The sequence below is a fragment of the Carassius carassius genome, chromosome 36 (genome assembly GCF_963082965.1).
Source record: "Carassius carassius chromosome 36, fCarCar2.1, whole genome shotgun sequence".
Classification (NCBI taxonomy): Eukaryota; Metazoa; Chordata; class Actinopteri; order Cypriniformes; family Cyprinidae; genus Carassius; species Carassius carassius.
In genome coordinates this window covers 7,214,285-7,233,630 of record NC_081790.1, presented here as the reverse complement: position 1 = coordinate 7,233,630, position 19,346 = coordinate 7,214,285, and the positions used below count along the sequence as shown (strand labels likewise).

At 39.8% G+C, this 19,346-nt stretch overlaps 1 protein-coding gene across 9 annotated transcripts in view; it reads left to right on the top strand.

Moving 5' to 3' along the window:
• Positions 1-308: 308 nt before the first annotated feature.
• The window catches only part of celf4 (CUGBP, Elav-like family member 4), an 87,230-nt gene continuing 68,192 nt past the window's right edge, over positions 309-19,346 (top strand). For 3 of the 9 annotated variants that reach the window (XM_059526066.1, XM_059526063.1, XM_059526062.1), the window contains exon 1: positions 310-908. In XM_059526066.1, the coding sequence (XP_059382049.1) occupies positions 644-908 (265 nt within the window). In that variant the 5' untranslated portion in view covers positions 310-643. Of the gene's footprint in view, positions 909-19,346 lie in introns of all 9 variants that reach the window. The other 6 variants (XM_059526061.1, XM_059526064.1, XM_059526059.1 and 3 more) reach the window with 3 other exon arrangements.

Genomic DNA, 19,346 nt, shown 5'->3' with positions numbered 1-19,346 from the left:
AGAAATGCATTTAGGGGAACATTATGCATTATTAGAGTGCGTTGGGGGGGGGGACGATGCATTCACGTTTAATAAATAAACAGATTAAATGCTACTATGTACTATACAATTCTAATGTGCGTTATTCACAAGGCAGCGTACAAAGAGCCGTGTAAAAGTGATATTTTCTTTATTTATAGTCCCTCTCCTTCGGCGGAACATACCATGTTCCTGTAAAGCGATGCGAGGGGGGGAGAGCGCGTCGTGTGACATAAAGGGAGCTGATTTTTCTTCTCTTCCTCCCCACTGCACTGAGCGCGTTTGAGACAGCCCTGTCGGTTTAAACCGGGAGGACACCCATACTGACTTCTCAATGCAAAAAATAAAAGGGTAGCTAGAAGCAGGGGCGAGGGGAACGGAGGTAAAGCGAACGCTCTCGGTCGGTCTCTCTCTCGTTTTTATTACATGAATGAATTGAGTTGTAAGGGACACATACAAGGAAACACGCCTCCGCCTGGACGACCAAACGCGTTTGATATTTGACTTGTGTTCAATGGTACGTGTTTGCATCTGTGCATTTTCGGCGAAAACCAGAGTAGGACGTCTTATCCCGTCGTTTGAAACACTTCTGAAGGCGTAGCAGCTGAAAGTCCTCGCGGTGAACATGGCAACTTTAACTAACGGACAGGTGGACGCCGCGGTGCACGGAGGAGCGGCCAGTACGAACGGGCTCGTGAACGGAATAAGCCACACGCACAGTCCCGCGAGCTGCGCCACCATTCCCATGAAGGACCACGATGCCATCAAACTGTTCATCGGACAGATACCTCGCAACCTGGACGAGAAGGACCTCCGGCCGCTCTTCGAGGAATTTGGCAAGATCTACGAGCTCACCGTGCTGAAAGACCGCTTCACTGGCATGCACAAAGGTACGTTTCGCACTCGGTTCCTGTCACTAGAATGTCTTGATTTGCTTTGCCTCCGTTTCCCATCATAAAATCGGATGGCAGACTTTTTTTTAATGCATGTATAAATGTCACGTATGAAACGTGTTAGGGAATTCATTCATTGGCTTACTATGAAAGTTAAGTATTGATTTAGAATTGTTCCGTAGCCAACACGAAGCGAATTTTGTCAGATCACAAGCGGTACTTCGGGGTTTTTACGCGAGCCTATTTTGAGGTCAGGTGGGTTTTTCACACTTGAAATTGAAGTATCTTGTTTTGTTCTTCAAGCTGTTCACACTATGCTGCCTAGATGATAATTTTAAGTAGTCAGGTTTTGAGATTTCCACGCTGTGCATTTGTAACGTTCTTATTTGAATATTAACGTTGGACAAATACTGCACGCTTAATAACTGCTTGTTCATCTGTGTGAATAGTTGCTATGTGGAGCAAAGTAATATCGTATATTCATCATTCTACTTAACGCGTTTTCCTTCACCGTTCTAAATTTTTAACTGTTTCCCCTCAGTCGTGGAGGCGCATGAAAGTTTTAGCGACTGTACAAAGCGCATGATTTTTTAATGAGGTAAGAACTGAGGCAGGTTATGATTGGTGTATGTTGCTAAACAACTCGCCGTAACGTTTAATATTAGTGTAACGCATTGTCGCTAGCATAACCCAGGGATAAATGATAACCCCTTTCCAAAATTGCAAGTGTAGAACGTGTACTTAACCCAGGGTTAAAACTGGCCTTTACACGGTATTGAGAATTATGTTAACCCAAGGTTAAGGGTATTGTGAAGACCCCTGTAGAAGCTGTCTTGAGGTAAAGCTCGCTTCATAAGTCCATCAAAAATTCTCTCTCTCTCTCTCTCTCTCTCTCTCTCTCTCTCTGTGTGTGTGTGTGTGTGTGTTCAGGTTTTGCATTGTGCTGACTAAATCTTTAAGAATAGAAAAGCCTGAGCTCTACAGGCTTTTCTGAGATTTGGTGAAGATGGAAAATGTTATTAACTCTGTATTGAAACAATAGAAGCCAATAGAAAGTCCCCACCATGGTAGAAAAACAAATGTGTGTGTACTCTAGCTTCTGTAAACATTTCCCTCAATTAATTTTCTTTAGAGATTGTGCTGTGGGCACAAACAAACGTCTTGAGCCTTTTTGTCTAAGAATAATTGTGCAGGAACTAAAGGTAAATGGCAGCCGTCTAGACAATGAAAGAGTACATTATGAGCAAGGATAGGATCTGTGCTGAAAGGGTCTGTCCAGTAACCTCTTAATTGGGGTTGTGTAGTTGTGATTGTTCCTGTTTTATTGCTTCACAATAAAATATTTATTTATGATGACAGTCTGCACAATTGCATTTCAGCGTGGTGTGTTTTAGCGGTAACAGCAGCAGAACTATAATTACCTCCTGCTTATCTTCTCTTCGCCAGTTGGTGTCATACGCAGCAACTCAAGTCTCCGGATAGGTTCGGCCACAACTGTGCCTTGTTTGTGCGATTGTCTGCTCCTGCAGTGTGGTAATTACTGCTGAAGCTGTGTACCTGTGGTGTGTTTGGAAAGATCGATTCCTGAAGACCTCAGCCAGGGGTCTCCCTAGGAACATCTTCCCAGGGGTGTCATTATTTCATAGGCTTGTCTAATTGATCCCCAACCCAGAGGATATTGTTTATGGTCACATCGGTGGCTAATTTTCCCATCCGGCCCTAGGTGACGAGGGAAGAGCTTTGTACCCCAGCCCTAGGGATGAGGTCCCTCTGTTGTAGTAAACAAAGCTGTCCTCTGTATGTGCCTAGCAATAATGTGGCTTTGAGAAGCGGGTCTGGGGAGGGTAGGAGGTTATCTTTTATTAATAGCACCGCTGGAGTACTCCCCGTCCGGTGGTTAATCATGTTGCTTGTGAACTATGGGGAGTCGTGCCGGCTGATTCTAGGAACTGTCTCCTTCCTGCAATATATGGTCCTTTGTACCCATCCCCCCACTGCAGGGCCCGTGTTCACTAGTGTGTTCGTCAGGCCTGCTTGGCTCCTAGTTTAGTTTAGGCTAGTTTAGGTACTCATTCACTCCCTCTCCACAACATAGGAACTGGCGTCAGTTTCTCTCAAAATCCATTTCCCTTTGGCAGCAGGGCCGTTCTCTCCATACCCTGGAGTACCCTGAGGCCTGTCCGCTCTGGAGCTCTCGTTCCTTCAAGAACTTAATATGCTGTTTTTTAAAACTGGCCTTTCCCTTCACTTTCAGAAAAAGTAGTGCATTTATAATAGCTTGTCACTGGGCCAGATACCCTAAAAAAAGTATACCTTTAAAGGAATAGTTCACCTAAAATAAAAATTCTGTCATTTATTTATCCTCATTTTGTTCCAAAACTGCATGCATTTATATCTTCTGTCAGGAATTTTTTTTTTCTTTCATAAAATGAAGGACCCAAAAGATATTTTGAGTTCCACAGAATAAAGAAAATCATATAGATTTGGAACAACATGAGCTTGGGTAAATGATTACAGAATAAAAAATTTTAGTTGAACTGTTCCTTTAAAGTCTTTAAAACTTTCTTCTTTAAAATCTTTTTTCCCCCTTTCCTGGCGTAAATCTCCTGTATCAGATCCTCGAAATGAGGAAGAAAAAGGTAGGGCAGGACTTATTTTTGTCCACTGAGAATTGATTGGATCATTGTTCGCTAATTGCTGTGGTCTCACGTCAGGGTGACAGCTTGCTGGATTGGAGGAATTGTTGTCTCGTCCTCATGTCAGTGCACACGTCATCAGAGAAGTCATGTTGTTGTGAGGGAGACAAATGTTAATGTTTTTGATGTAAGATCATGAGGGCACATTTATTATGCTGTGTACAGATAAACCATTTAAAATAAACACTGCAATATACAAGAAAAAAAATTAAAGAATTGTCAATTTTGATTTCAAGGTGACTACAAATGATTTGCACGAGTGAAAAGCTAAAAGCTACCAAGCTTTCCCTAAAAAGAAATTTCTGGCAGTGCCTCCCAAACAAATAATTATTTGTTAAAACTCCATAAATACTCTAGTCCTAAAGTCTGTCTGCCCTCCTTGATCATTAACATGATTGCATTGTCTTGTTTTTCATCATTATAGGAAGTTCTCCATCTTGGCACTTCATCCGTCTCCACCTCCACCCACTTCCTCTCTTCACACGTTATCACCTCTTCCAGCCTGCTGACTTTCTCCGCCATCTCTCCTCTCCCAATCATGCGATTTCTCTTTCCATTCACAGGCTAGAAGGGGTTTTGTCTTCCATTTATTCACTCACTTACCCTCCCACACACATCGTTCCAGATTTACCATTACACTCCACGCTGAGATGAGGTCCTGAGAGCAGGTCTGCAGCTCTCTGTTGGGGTCTTAGGATAACAGAAACGGCAGAACCTCAAGCTTTCAGTGCAAAAATTGGTGTCACCTAAAGGCGGTTTCTGATTGGTTAGATGTTGACATGACAGACTGAGGCGGTTTGGCGAGCCAGCAGGGAGTGTCGAGATCACATCCAGACACAAAATGAAAATTCTGTCTTTATTTACCCCGCTTCTTGTTGTTCCAAACCTGTATGAGTTTCTTTGTTCTGTGGAACCCAAAAGAAAATATTTAGAGAAATGTCCATACAATGAACTTCAGTGTTGTTTGGATCCCATTGTTTCCCTTGTGTCAAGCAGACATGGAAAGACATGAAGTTGAGTAAATAATTATGAAATTTTAATTTCTGAGTGAACTATATCTTTAATTACTAGCAGTGCAGTTTTAGTTTCTCTCTCATTTACAGCAGATTCTAAAATTGTTAGAAAACGATCCTGCATCGTGCAGGTAAACACCAGACGCGACCATCATTGATAAGAATGAGTGTTTGAAGTTGTGATGAGTGTAGGTGGAGAGGGAACACGTTTGATGCTATAAAGAAGCACGTAGGAGGAGACGCTGCGTTTTCGTACTGTGCTGCTGAATTCACGCCGTCTATTTTTGATAGTCATTATTCTCATGCATATGGTCTACTTTTGCGCTCTGTTTTTGATATGCAGACATGGCATGCAGGCATATATTTGATTTCGCCATGCTGGATACGCATCTGGAGTGATGACTGAATAAAGCACGATACATTTTACGTGTAGACTCTAATGAGACACTGAGTGGAGGGGGCTCTATTCATCCTCATGCCTGAGCAGCTAAAGTAATGATTCTGTACATCAGTTATCTAGTCTTTAGACTCCTGTCTCTCGGGAGAAAGTGAGAAAGAGACAAATACTATGATGCTGACTAAAGGACGGAGATCGGGAGAGTGATGGATTGAAAAAGAGAGTGATAGAAAGAGGAGAAACAAAACAAAAAGATGGATGAAAACAGACTAAGAGTTTAGCGCAGGATTTTGGATTTGGTTTTAAACTGAGTAATTGAAGTAGACAGTGAAAGAGAGTTGGATGGAGAAAACCAGGTAGTTGGGGCAGGCTTGAGCTGGGGGGAGTTCTTGAGTCCTCCAGCACTTTCATTTGGCTGCTCTGCGTGACTCAGCACAGCTAATAGAGGCCATTTGTACCGGTCACCAGCAGCTAGAGGAAACATGCTGCGGACCGTAAAGTCTTATCCTTGCATGCCTTTTAGCGTAGGGGAGATTGCCACTATGCATCGAATGACAGTCTCTCCTGGATCACAGAGTCTGTGGTTCGGACAGTTCGCATTGTCTTGTTTACCTGCAGCTCACAGATTGCTGTGTTTGTGAGGTGAAGATTAATAATATTTAATAAGATTCCTAACTTCCAAATATCCTTGTCCAATGTGATTTCTTATTTTCTAGACAGTCATGTTTTGAGGGTCCAAACAAGCCCTCTTTGAAAAATGTATGAGTACAAATGTTTTCCATTGGGGTGATGTGTTGTCAAGATACTGTGTTAACGGGGAAGAAAATTCTGTTTCTGGGCAACCTAAACCCGAGTTTCTGGGCAGGATTTTTCCAAAAGACAATTGGATGTCCTTGCCGGAGAAAGAGAAACGCTGGGTTTTTCCTCCTGCGGCTTGGTGTTAATTCAGCTCGCGTCCTGGACTCACTATTGCATTGCTGTTGCATCATCTGCACACACAGCGTTTCTCTTTTTTTCCTCTCTAGCTCGTTTGGTTCTGCAGATGTTCCAAGCCTCGGCCCATCCCAAATCCTCTCAAGCCTCTAGTCTCCGATCGCTCATCCCCATCGAGAAAGCGGCGACAAGCTCCCGCTTCAAGTGCAGTTTCCGCACCAATTGATCAATGCGACTCTTTTGTTTATGACTGAGTCAACGTGTTGCCGCGGAGGTCGTCACTTGTCCGTAGGTCGCCTCCTCAATATGCTGCACGTCTGCACTGAATACAAGTCGCAGTGGTGGCACGAACATGCATGTAAATATACATCCAAGAGAGCAGGCCCAGTCAGCCGAGAGGGTGGCGGAAGTGTTTTTGTCCAGTGTTATTTGAGGTCGGCCATCAAGAAAAAAATATAGTTACTCAAGGCGAGATGACTTGCCGAGGAAAGAGTGGGAACAGGAAAAGCTGCATGTGTTTGCTGCAGGTTTGGAGTTCTACAGGATAGAGGTCCTGTCTGGCAACCCTAACCTTGCGGTGGCCCTTATTAACTAGTGTTACCCTGTTGTGCTGACTGAATTGGGCCAAAATGTAACCATTTTCTCACACCTCGAGGCATTTTAAAACTCATCTCAGTTCTTTCAGTCATTCAGACCGCACAGAGACTTGTTTATGTGCAACGGCTAATCCCAGAACACTCATCTCATGAATTTCATCTGTATCTACCATAACTCTCTGTCAGATAGCAGTGTTGCGTTAGGCCATGTGAACTTTTAAACTGGAAGTAATGGCGTTTGGCGGAGTTGATTTAGTTTCTAAATTGAAAACTATGCAAATATGCTACGCTGCGCAGCTTTTGCAGGCTTCCTAAAATTTTATCCTGCAAGATTTATGTCCTGCGTAATGGCCTTGTTGTGTTTTCATATATTTAAATAGCAGGACTCAAAGAGCAAGGCAGGGCTAAACTGGGTTCAGCCTTAAAAGTTTTATATGGTTTAGCTGTAATTTCATATAAACTGCGCCGATGAAAAGCCCGAGGCCACACCCCACCCTGCGGCATGCTGGTTTTATCTCGCCCTGCCTGTGGATCACAATTTTGATTTAAGAACCGGAATTCCGAAGCCTTGCAGTGTTCTGACAACAACTCTTTTTTCAAACTAGTTGCATCATCAAGTGTTGTTGTGCTGTGTGTGTGTGTGTGTGTGTGTGTGTGTGTGTGTGTGTGTGTGTGTGTGTGTGTGTGTGTGTGTGTGTGTGTGTGTTAAATATTTAAAGGGTTTAGGAGTGATATGTGCTCTGCTGTCTAGGCAAGGCTAAGAAAAGGTGTCATTGTGCCCAAAATACAGCCAGTTTTTTTGACTATTCTTTTTTGAAAACCGAAAACATTTTTATGATACCGTATATATATATTTAACTAGACTATATAGATTTGTTTACATACTGTAGGCTCTTAAAAGCATGAAATGGGCTTTTTTTCCCCTGTTTGCTGCATTTGACGTCACAGCTCAGAACAGTCAGTAGCTAATCAGAGGTGACATGATTTCCTTTGGCTCTAGAGTGATTTGGTGATTGGTTCAAATTCTGTGTTTGCCCATGAGCAAAGAGGGAAGCATGCAGGATGAATGGAAATTTTCTCCAGGTATTATAGCGTTTATAGGCAATAACCTATTTAGACCCATGATTGCTTATTTTCTCCTCCAGAAACTATTTTCACTTCTCTACTCTGAGAGCAAAATATAATTGTAACACCAACCACATTGTCATTGTAATTTAACATTTAATGATTTTTTTAAATTCATTGTACCTGATGCGTTCTGAGGATCTTTGCAGCATCCATCTTGTTAAAAATACACCAGTGTGCTCTTTTTGTCTGAGCCCTTTACATCATTTTAAATTCTTTTTTTCTCATTATGGGAAGCGTTGGCTATTTGTTAGTCTAATGATGCTGTATTCAAACTCCATTAATTAGCAGTGTGCAGATGATGGTTGGGTAGAGAACTAAAAGCAGACGAAAGCCTAGGTAATAGCTTAAATCATTTTTATTGTATGACTGATTTAAGCAAGCAACATTTTAATTACCTTTTGATGTAGACGAGCTCAAAGAAGGAAAAAAAGATCGCAAACTAATTGGAAAGGAATGAAGGGGCTGTGTAATCATCCCTCTGTTTTTTGTTTTTAGTGGTTTTAAAATTAAGCTACACACTGAGGCTGTAAAATGACAATTAACCTGGTTGTTAGACTAGCTGTTTGTTGTTTGGCTGTGAGCAGGTTTAGGCAGCCTTTTTTGCATTTTATCATTGAATTTTAGGAAAGATTGGCAGAAATGTGATAAACGGAGCAGATAGTTTTGAACACATAAGGGTAGGACTGCACATCCAAATTTTTTTTTTTATTTTATTTGATTTGAGTTGGCAAATAGATGAGCTATATTAAGCATAATTTGTGTTTACTTTTTGACATAAGCAACCGTGCATTAAGAACTGCTGTTTTGTGAGCTACATGTCAGGAGAACTATTTTTTATTATTTGGAGAACTTACCACAGAGTACGTCTGTGCAGATGCAAGGTATTTTCATACCTATGCTAATGTACCATCTTGTGCTGAGCTGTATTGAGATTTATCATGCAGGGTTTGATATAAAACAGAGTATTTGTGGAAACTAGTCATTTCTAGAGAAGCAGGAGGGCATTGTGGTATACGTGAGGGTGGAGGATACGCTTCGTCTGCAGTCAGAGCAGATCGAGATGGTGATATGATACCGGCCGACTCCAGCTCGTGGAGATTGCAATGTTTATGCATGCATAAGTGTATATGTGTAGCATTTAAAGTAAGCTGTGTATTTCTAGTTTTCTTGTGGTTATAGAGTCACAGCGTTGTTTGATACAGAAGTGATTTGACAACACTCACGTACCCTAAGAAAAACACGTAATGACTCTGGAACAGCCCCCTATTAAACCATTATGAGATTATAATTAGCTTGACATCTACTGAAACAGTCTATTTGTTATTCATAGGGGACTACGATTTTTTTTATTGAGGCATTGTTAACAAATAAATCCTCATTAGTGATTTTCCCACTCAGTGTTATTGCATGTAAATAGGATTTTAATATCATGATATTTATTGGACTGAAATGATTTCGGCTTAAGACATTTAAAAACCAACTGGACTGAGCCTTTTTGTCTATGCTTTTTTTTACAGCTTTTGCTAGGCCTGGGTGATATAGCCAGAAGTATTTACAATATATTTATATCATTTGATATGTATATATAGTATTAATTGGGAAGGAAATGCTTTTCACCTATTTGTTAAAGAATGAATGGAAACTCTCCAAAGCGAGAAAACTAGTTATGATTTACTACAAATATATTATCAAAAATGGTGTCTACTGAAATGAATTAATAAAAACAATTAAATTTAACAAATAAATAAATATTTTAAAATGTAATCCAAGTCAAATAATATGCTGCAAAACAGAACTCTATAAATTAAAACATGGATGAATGTCTTTGTTGTATTATATTCCTTAAAATAAGAATATTATTATTGTTATATTGAGAAATACATTTTAATATACAATAGTAGTTGAAGTATCAATAGTTGAAGGGGAAGTCATGGCCTAATGGTTAGAGAGTCGGACTCCCAATCAAAAAAAAAGGTTGTGAGTTCGAGTCCCGGGCCGGCAGGAATTGTGGGTGGGGGGAGTGCATGTACAGTTCTCTCTCCACCCTCAATACCACGACTTAGGTGCCCTTGAGCAAGGCATCGAACCCCCAACCGCTCCCCGGGCGCCGCAGCATAAATGGCTGCCCACTGCTCCGGGTGTGTGCTCACAGTGTGTGTGTGTGTGTGTTCACTGCTCTGTGTGTGTGCATTTCGGATGGGTTAAATGCAGAGCACAAATTCTGAGTATGGGTCACCATACTTGGCTGAATGTCACGTCACTTTCACTTTCATCACTTTCACTAGTACATTTCTGTCAGAATTTCTTATTTGTTTCAACTTCAATGTGTATTTGACACACTATATATCTCAAAGCAGTGAAAGTGCTTGTGAAGTGACTCTCAGAACAGCTCTGGAGATGAAGTTCATGTGGGCTGTCATCCTCATATTGCGACGGCAGATGCTGAAAACAGTGAGAGCATCAGATTGTATAGTGGATGAAACTCAACACACTCAGAGACACACAGAGCAAGCTGTGTGATTGGCTGTTAGATTAATCCATGTTAAGTAAAAATGTCCAGAGCTTATCATTTTATTGCAGCCATACTTAAAGCTATGGTACCTGAAAGACTTGTGGGCAGCCGGCCAGCCATTATCTTGAGGTTAAAATGGCTAAAACCAAAATAAAAGACTTGTTTTGCTTGTCCTTTCAGTCTATCAGAAACTAAAAAAGTGTTATAGGGTTCAGGGTCAGTTAAAATGTCAGCCATAAAAAAAATTACATGATAAAAAAAAAACAACAAAAAAACAGACAACTTCTTATTTCATCCCAGAAATTAAAACAGTTTGCTTTCCAGTTTGTAGTTTGCTCTTCAAATGGAAGTGAGATCGGGAGCAATTGCAGGCATCTTTTAAGGTTTGTTTTGGGAATTAGGCAAATATATGAATAAGTTATGGCTTTTTTTACATTAAGTCTATGTTTTTTTAGAGGTAGGGGAGGTCAGACGAACTCAAGGATCTTCAGGATGGAAGTTGCAGGTTGGATTTCAACCATGCAGTGGAAGTCTCCATGGCGGTTTAAAATGTGCAAAGCCTACTTTCCGAAGCAGAAAATCTGTATTTTATGCCCAAAATGGGCATTATTCACTGAAAGTGATGCCACAAAACGTCTGGGTGCTTTAGAAGCCCCTGTGTCGAAATACCTGCGACATAACATTTGCTCATGAATTTTAATATGTTTGGGTTTAGTGGGGGGACCTTCACTTGCAAGTAGGCATGAGAGAGCATGATAAAGATGGATTTCGCGAAAAGTGGGCTGGATAAAAGAGAAGGCGAGTGGGGAGAAAGAGAGAACAGGGGAGTCCCTGAGACAGATGTCACCCTCACTGCAGATTGATGGCTCTTGGCCAGTTTCCACGCCAAGGTTTGACCCCGCTGTCCTTTGCAGTAATTTATAGGTGGCGTTTTTAAAGATTTAAGCACTATTTTGTGGCCATCATGGCCTCGGACAGAAAACGACCTTCTAATTCAGGGTCGCAGAGCTAAAAATGAACCCACCTGAACCCGTGCGGATCTGACAGTGAGGTTCTGAATCTGTGCATTTGTTGTTTTATTCTAGGCCAGCCTGATTAATTAAACACTCTGTTTGTTTTGGAGATGTGGATTTATTTTGATTATACAGTGTGAGTTTGTATGACATTCAGGGTAATAACTTTCAGCTTGAAGCATAGACTGGAAAGAGGAAGTGTAGGGAGACTAGACACCCTGCGCAGCTTTTGGCTGTGCATTCAGTGGACCCAGCTGGGTCTGGTGTTGGCTGAGGTGTATGAGAGGCCCTTATGTCTGCAGCAGTGGTTGGTGATCTGGAGGGAGCCTCTCTAGCACATCATCACTCATTTGCAATTTAATGGCCCCAGAGATCAGCCTTTCCCAGCACGGCAAAGCTTATTAGCAGAGGTTTTAAATCATAATCTCAGGTGAATCTAATGCCCTATCCTACCCCTTTCAAGATGCCTGGCCAGTGGAGTCCAGCAGGGCGGCGCTAAAAAGAGCTGTTTTGTTTGTTCTTGCAGGGTTCCGATCGAGTCCAGAGACATCTGTTATATCTGGAGAAAATTATTTTGCCATTTCCATTTACCTAAATGAATAAAATAGACATTTCACAAGTCCACTGAACATTTTTAAGAGCCTCCAAAAAGAATGTTACTGGTATAACATCTGTTGTAATATAATGCAATATTTGTGATTTTATCTTTATTTGTTTTTTTACTGTTGTTATTAAGGTAACAAATACACATTTTTTTCACAAATACACATTTCACTTGCATATTAGAAATGGAATTTTTAATGCATTAACATAAAAAAAATTCATCCATCTATCTATCTATCTATCTATCTATCTATCTATCTATCTATCTATCTATCTATCTATCTATCTATCTATCTATCTATCTATCATTCTGTCTTTTATTCTGTTCCTAAATAAGCATTTTTCATTAGTTATTTATATTAGTTAATTCATGACTCTGTTATCCCTTGAGAGACGCCCAGTCGATTCAGACATATTTAGACCTGTCTGGAGATAGCAGGCTACATTATAGTTCTCCACGGAACATTATGGCTTTGTTATAATGTCCCAGGCTTTGATGACACTGATAACTAAAACAGACTTAAAATGCTGTTTTTAGTAGGCAAATGATCTAGTCTATGCAAACTACTTTCTCATTTAATTCCCATGTCATGCCCACGTGTAGATGCACGCTGCTTCGCTACCTCGGATGCCCTGCCCGAGGGCATTCAATTCACAAAAAAGACTTGAAATTTAAGCTCTGCAGTCCTGCTTATTCAAAGAGAGAAAGATAGCGTTGGGTTCCTCTGCCAAACGGATAAATATGACGAGTTTTGAGGATTGTAGAAATGCTTTCCACCGTGGGCCTCCTCACCCTGAGCAGCTTAGCGGTCCTCTTTTTAAAAGAGTGAGGAGCATGTGTATCAGCGTGAAGCAGCCGCGAGGGCCTCAGCCTGCGTCTGTGTGCATGTGCCGGATTTTAGGAGAGCAGCCATAATGCTCGGTTTCCTGCAGAGAGTCAGCCTGACTTCCTGTCTGGGCCGCGCTCGCGTTGGAAGCGGTGTCGAGTGTCGCCTGTTTACAAATCCTATTATGTGCGTTTGCCATGTCCTTGGAGTTGATTGCCGGTCCATGTTAGCTTTAGTAAACGTCTTAATTGCATTAAATGGGTAGAAAAGCTGGCAGATTAGAAGCCATTAATGAGCGTTGTGTGAGCGAGCGTATTCCCGGGATGGCACTTTCATCGGGTTGGCAGGCGAGAAGGGAGAGAGTACGCCAGCATCACCTTGAAACTCGAAAACACTGGAGAAACAGGTCATTGTGTCTCTGCTGAAAAGAGGTACACATCGCTCTCTCTCTCGCTTTCTCGCTTGCTCTCTGCACCCTTTACACTCTCTTTGGATTCTCTCTCTCCCTCTCGCTCTCCCTTTCCATCTGAGCAGTAGATAAGCTCACTGAGGGAGAGTTTAAAGGACTCTCCATTTGTGTATAAATAGCTTAGGATGAATTATTGAGGGACCCAGGGTTACTAATAATCCCCCTGGACCCATCCGACAATGACATAGAAGATGGAGGGAAAACAATTACACAGGGTATCTCCTGAGGAGGACTGGGTGGAAGGATGGAGGGGGGCGCAGACGAAGACACTGCAGAAGCCCCTTACCGGCTTCCCGTCTTGGCTAATAAAGCCAATTAAGTCGGTAGAATCAATGGGCATGTGAGCAGTCCTGGAAAGAGGAAGCATAATGATTCATGTCCTCCGCCCGGAACGTCCCGTCCCTTTTGTCCACGAGGCCGGGAGGACAGCGGGACACTGATGGGATGAGACAAGGGGACCATGGGGGAATATTAAGGAGCTGTTTATGTCTGACGGTGTCAATGCAAGGACAGAACCGAGAGGGTGAGAGGTGCAGATAGACAGGCTGGTCACCCTCTCGCTCGCTTTTGGCGGGATGGTCTCTACGCTCAAGTCTGTCTGCACTTCAGCTCTAGCAGATGGTTCTTGAGTGCTCCCCAAAAGCCCAATCTTCATACTTTAGATCATGACCTCTGAGGTGCTTCTATGTCACTGGGATTCATTTTTATTAAAAAGAACACATTTCAAATTTGTGTTTTGTTATATTAAAAAGGTTTCTATAAAAGTTGGCTCCCTGTGCAGTAGAAATGTGATTTACTAAAATGCAGAAGTACGATCTGTATCTTATACAGTTGTTTTACGCATTTTTTTTTTCTTCAGCGAACTACCCTTATAACATTAAAACATTCTATCATTCATTCATGATGTCCTTTTCCTACTTTTCAAATTACTTTTGTGTATAGACTTGACTTTCAATGTTTACCTATTAATATCTGTCGTAAATATGTGACTCTGTATATATTTAAATGATAATTTAATTAGTGACACATACAGTTTCAAAATTTAGTGTGTGAAAACTATCAAGGTAAATATCAGTGCACAGAATGTTTTTGTGGCCATTTGTGTAAAAATATTAATTGTGGATATTTAGGATGCAGAAAATGCATAAAGTCCTTAGCAAGACAAAAGAGTTTACTGTTGTTTTCAAGAAATGTTTCAAATTTATTCATGTCAGTTTTCAACATCATTACTCCAGTCTTCAGTGCCACATGATCCTTCAGAAATCATGCTGATTTGCTGCTCAATAAATATTCCAATGTTGTAAATAAGATGTCCTGCTTATTTTTGTAGAAATACATTTGCTCTTTTTTTCAGGATTCTTTGATGAATATAAAAGTTCAAAAGAACACCATTTCATTTTGAATAAGTATTTTGTAACAATATAAATGTCTTTACTGTCACGATTGCTCAATTGAATGCGTCCTTGCTGAATAAAAGTAATAATTTCTTTAAAATAAAATCTTACTGTTCCCGTCTTTTGAAAGGTGATAGTTTTTGGGTTTTAGAAACCAGCATGCTGTTGAAATAAGTGCATGGTTGCTGGATTTGTCATATATTGTGAAGTGACATGGTGTTTAAATAAAAGACTTGCAAGAACCGCAAGTGGTCAGTCACTTGTCTTGAATTGGCAAACTCTTAAAATGCAATTGAACATTCAGCTTTGTTATCAGAGCCTTTGAAATATTCAGTACTTCATCTAGATGGAACACAAATCTGACCAAAAAGTCAAAAGGTTGTCTGCAGAATTGAAAGCGTGCACAGTAATTTAAATGAGCTTTCACTTTGTCGCAGAATAACCTAGTTTAATTCCAATAGTCAGAAGTTTGATTTATAGAGCAGATTGCAGTTCTGAATGATTTTATTAGTGTCAAAACATCTGTAAAAGAAAACTTTCAGGGCTGAAGTCCCAGAAGCTGACTCCTAGCGTTGCCCATGTATTTGATCCTGCCAGTGGGAAGGTTGATTTTAAACCACTGTGAAATTCCGTATTACCGGTTTGATTAGTCCTGTGACTTGGCAACACAGTTTTAAAAACCCTGACTTTACCGCCTTCCTGCATGACATCTCACTAACAAGCTCTCGGTATTAAACACGCTCCCTCACGTCTGTGCTCTAACAATACTAGGGGTATATTTGCTAAGCCAAAGATATTTTCTGCCCTCTTTTAGTGCAACCTTCAGTTCTAGTATTTCAGAGCCTGACATACGGGCTTATCCTTGATACTTCTGCGCAGCCCACAGAGCCAGGATGTAATTGACTGTCCACTTCTGCACACCACATGGTTGAATTTTCTATTATCTGTCCAAAAGGTGATGTAAATTCAATTCAAAAAGGCTTGGTAGAAATAAGCAGTGTGTGTGTGTGTGTCTGTGTGTGTGAGAGAGAGAGAGAGAGAGAGAGAGAGAGAAGATGGTAGAGAGAAAGAGACCTGCCTTTTATCAGATGTATTGAAGATTGAAAATATTTTGCGTTTATGGTTCCTTTGTATGTTGTACACTGTGTGTGGTTCTGTGAGTAGATAAGTTAACACACATGAGCTTGTTTGGGTATTAAGGAGTGTGGAGCTGTATTTATTGTGTACTGTGGTGTGTGTGTTCATACAGTCTCCGGGTCCTTTGGGAGTGTATGGGGGGGGTGGGGGGTGTCCTAATGATGCGTTTTCTACACCATTGATTCAGTAGCTCTGCTTCACAGCAAATCCTTCACATGCAACACATTAGAGCCCAGGCCTTTTCCTCTGCCAATCGATTTGCAGAACTTACAGCGGTTCCTACTTTTTCCTGTCCTCCGTTCAGCGCTTGTCTTCATTCCTCTGTGTTTCGCAGCTTTCCTTTCCTTTCCTTTCCTTTCCTTTTTATTTACTTTGTCGTTTTCTTTTCGTTCCTTTGCTTTATCCTGTTCCTTCTTTCCTTTATGCATTCTTCTCTTTTCCTTAACCTTTTGCTTTTTTTTTTTTTGGCTTTTTTTTTGTACCTGTTGCTTTAATCTAATTTAGTTTATTTCACTTCACCTGTACCTTTTCTTGCCTCTCCAGTTTACTCATTGATGGTTTTTAAAAGAAGTCTCTTATGCTCACAAAGGCAGCATTTTTCATGAAAATAGAGCACAATCGTGATATTGTGAAATCTTATTACAATTTATGATAACTGTTTTCTAATTGAATGTATTTTAAAATGTTATTTATTCCTGTGATGGAAAACTGAATTTTCATTATCATTACTCCAGTCTTCAGTGTCACATGCTTTTTTAGAAATCATTCTAATAAGATGATTTGCTGCTCAGACATTTCTTACGATTATAAGTGTTGAAATACAGATTCAGTTTCTTGAACAGACTGATCGTTTTGTTTGTAATGAGTAACAGGGTTTAATTAATTTTTTTTTTTTTTTTTTTTTTCCGTTTTATTGTATGTTTGAGCCATGATTCCCATCCACTTACATTATAAGAGTGATAGACTGCAACGGTTTGACTTAAAAATCTAATTTTGTGTTCTACTGAAGAAACAAAGTCACCTACATCTTGGATGCTCTGGGGGTAAGCAGATAAACATTACATTTTCATTTTTGGGTGAGCAATCCCTTTAAGTGCATCCTTGCTGAATCAAATTATAAAAATAAAAATAAATCCTAAAAAAAAAAAAAACTTCTACTGACCCAGAACTTTTGATCGTAGTATATGTCATATCATCAGGGAGTTCAGCTCATACGCATCTCAAGGTTCTTTCTCATCAGGGATAGCAGCCAGTAGGAAAGCAGCATAGGGAATCCAGGTTTAGTATTAAACCCCATTAGAAATGCATCCACCGACCTCCTGAAATATATTCCCTCACACTACCACTTCATTCCACTGGAATAATATCACTCAAGCAGAGGACTCATTAGTCCCAGAAACAGCTCCTGAATATTTAAAGCTTATTTTATTGAATCAAAAAAAAAAAAGAGCTTGACGTGGTTTCGGCACAGTAATTGAAGATCTCTCTCGCTCTCCTGTTTTCTCTGTCGCTCTCTCTGATTACTCTCGGAGCTCATATTGCTGTCTTCCAAGTGCATTTTTATTTAATCAGGGGTTTACTGCTTCCAATTAAATGTTTTAAGAAGATATGTTGTTTGGATGTGGGGGCAGGCCGAGGCGGAGTGGCGCAAAGGTGTCCTGGAGTCTTTCAGGAGACCTTGAGTTCTCAGACCATTGGAGGACAGTTTATTCAAATTACCCAAGGTCTACTGGGATTCTTGTGTTAAAGGAAGGAGGGGGAACTTTGAGAATTCAGTACCTTTGCTCAATCTCTACCACCGTGAAAGCAATACGCACTATTGCAGACACACTTGACAGGTGCTCAGACACACTTTTTGGAACAATAAATGTTCAAACAGCACATACTGATTTGAAGACATACAAACCGCAGCTGGAATGTTTCGGCTTACGTGTGTGTGTGTGTGTGTGTGTGTGTGTGTGTGTGTGTGTGTGTGTGCGCATGCTACTTAATTTGGTGGTTGTTTTTGATGCATGAGTGATTATTGCCAAAACTGTCTTGGGTTATTGCCCTCACAGAAACTTTTGAAGATGGATGTTTTTTTGGCCAGATGATCAATTGGATTATTTGCAGTGGCAGGTACAAGTAATGACAGTAATAAGCAAAAACAAGTGAAGAAGCTGCTATAATTTATTATTCATATCATGAATCCCAATTGTTATAAATGATGCCTGCACTATTCCATTGCACTCTCCTTTACTCTCGAAAACTATTGTACAAATGAAAACCTGAAGGCTTTGTTCTAGTGAAGTACAGATCCAACATGCTTTTTACCACTAGCATCCATATTTAAAAAGGCTGCAGAAATAATCAGTATTTGCTTAAAAATGCAAATGCAAATAAACACAATTGGATAAATGCAAATGTGGTTACAAAACATCAATTACAGACCAACATTTTTAAGTATTAATTGAAGGGATTTGTGTACCTGTGTTTTAAAACTTTTGTGTTAATGATGTTTTCTAGAATGTAAAAAATATGAAGAATTCCCATCTTTTCAGAGGAATAGAAAAAGCAACATGTGGCAATGAGTTTTTACTTCTCTTTGAAAGCATTGAAATACTTTTTAGTTTACTCTTACATGAAAGATGTGCAAAGTAATAATCCTAAGCAAAGTGAGTTATTACAGTGCATGCAAGGTGAACACTGTAATGAATTTTTTTTTCAGCCCAAACCACTTAATATACAGCCTCTTAGACACTGTTATTGATTTTTATACTTTATATATATATATATATATATTATTATTAATAATAATATATATTATAATACATTATATATAATACAATACAATACATTATAAATAATACATTATTTAATCCAAAATATAATAAAACTGCAATATTGTGAAATATCATTACTATTTTAAAATAACTGTTTTCTATATTAATTTAATTTAATGTCATTTTAAATCTTAGTTAAATATGTTATGGCAAAACTGAATTTTCAGCGTGATTGAGTGTAACATGATCCTTCATAAATCATTTTAATATGCCGATTTGCTGCTCAAAGAAACATTTCATTTCTGTTGAAAGCAGTTGTGATGCTTTGATAAATAGAAACGTTCAAAAGAACAGTATTTATTTAAGATACAGATTTTGCATATAAAAGTTTTTTCTGCCACTTTCGATGATTTTAATTCTTCATTGCTGAATAAAAGTGTTATGCATATAATTTAAGTATACATTTAATAGTTAATTGCTGTATGATTGCCCTTTTTTTCATGTACAGTACATTTTGAATTTTGGTTAGCCCTTCTTTCTTTCTTTCTTTCTTTCTTTCTTTCTTTCTTTCATCATACTGAAAGAACAGTGTTGCATGTGTTGTAATTGGCAAAAAACAAGATGTAATTCAGACTAAAACCTACTGTACAGTAAGCTCTTCTAAACTATAACACTATTCTACCTAGCAAGCTCTAGTTTTTCTTTCATTAATTCTAGGTTTGTAACAGTTGCTCATCACAAAGTATGACCGTGTGTGTCAGGGTCAGCGATCACCATGGTGACTGGGATGTGATACTGAGAGGCAGTTTGTGCCATTTGGCTGTTTCTCCAATAATAGACAGTTGGGCTTTGTAGGAAAGGCAATTTCATAAACTAACCCTAAATATGCACTTGCGGTCTTTTGTCAAAACTGTGCATACTGGAACACTCGTGAAGAAAGAACATTGTGTTTGGC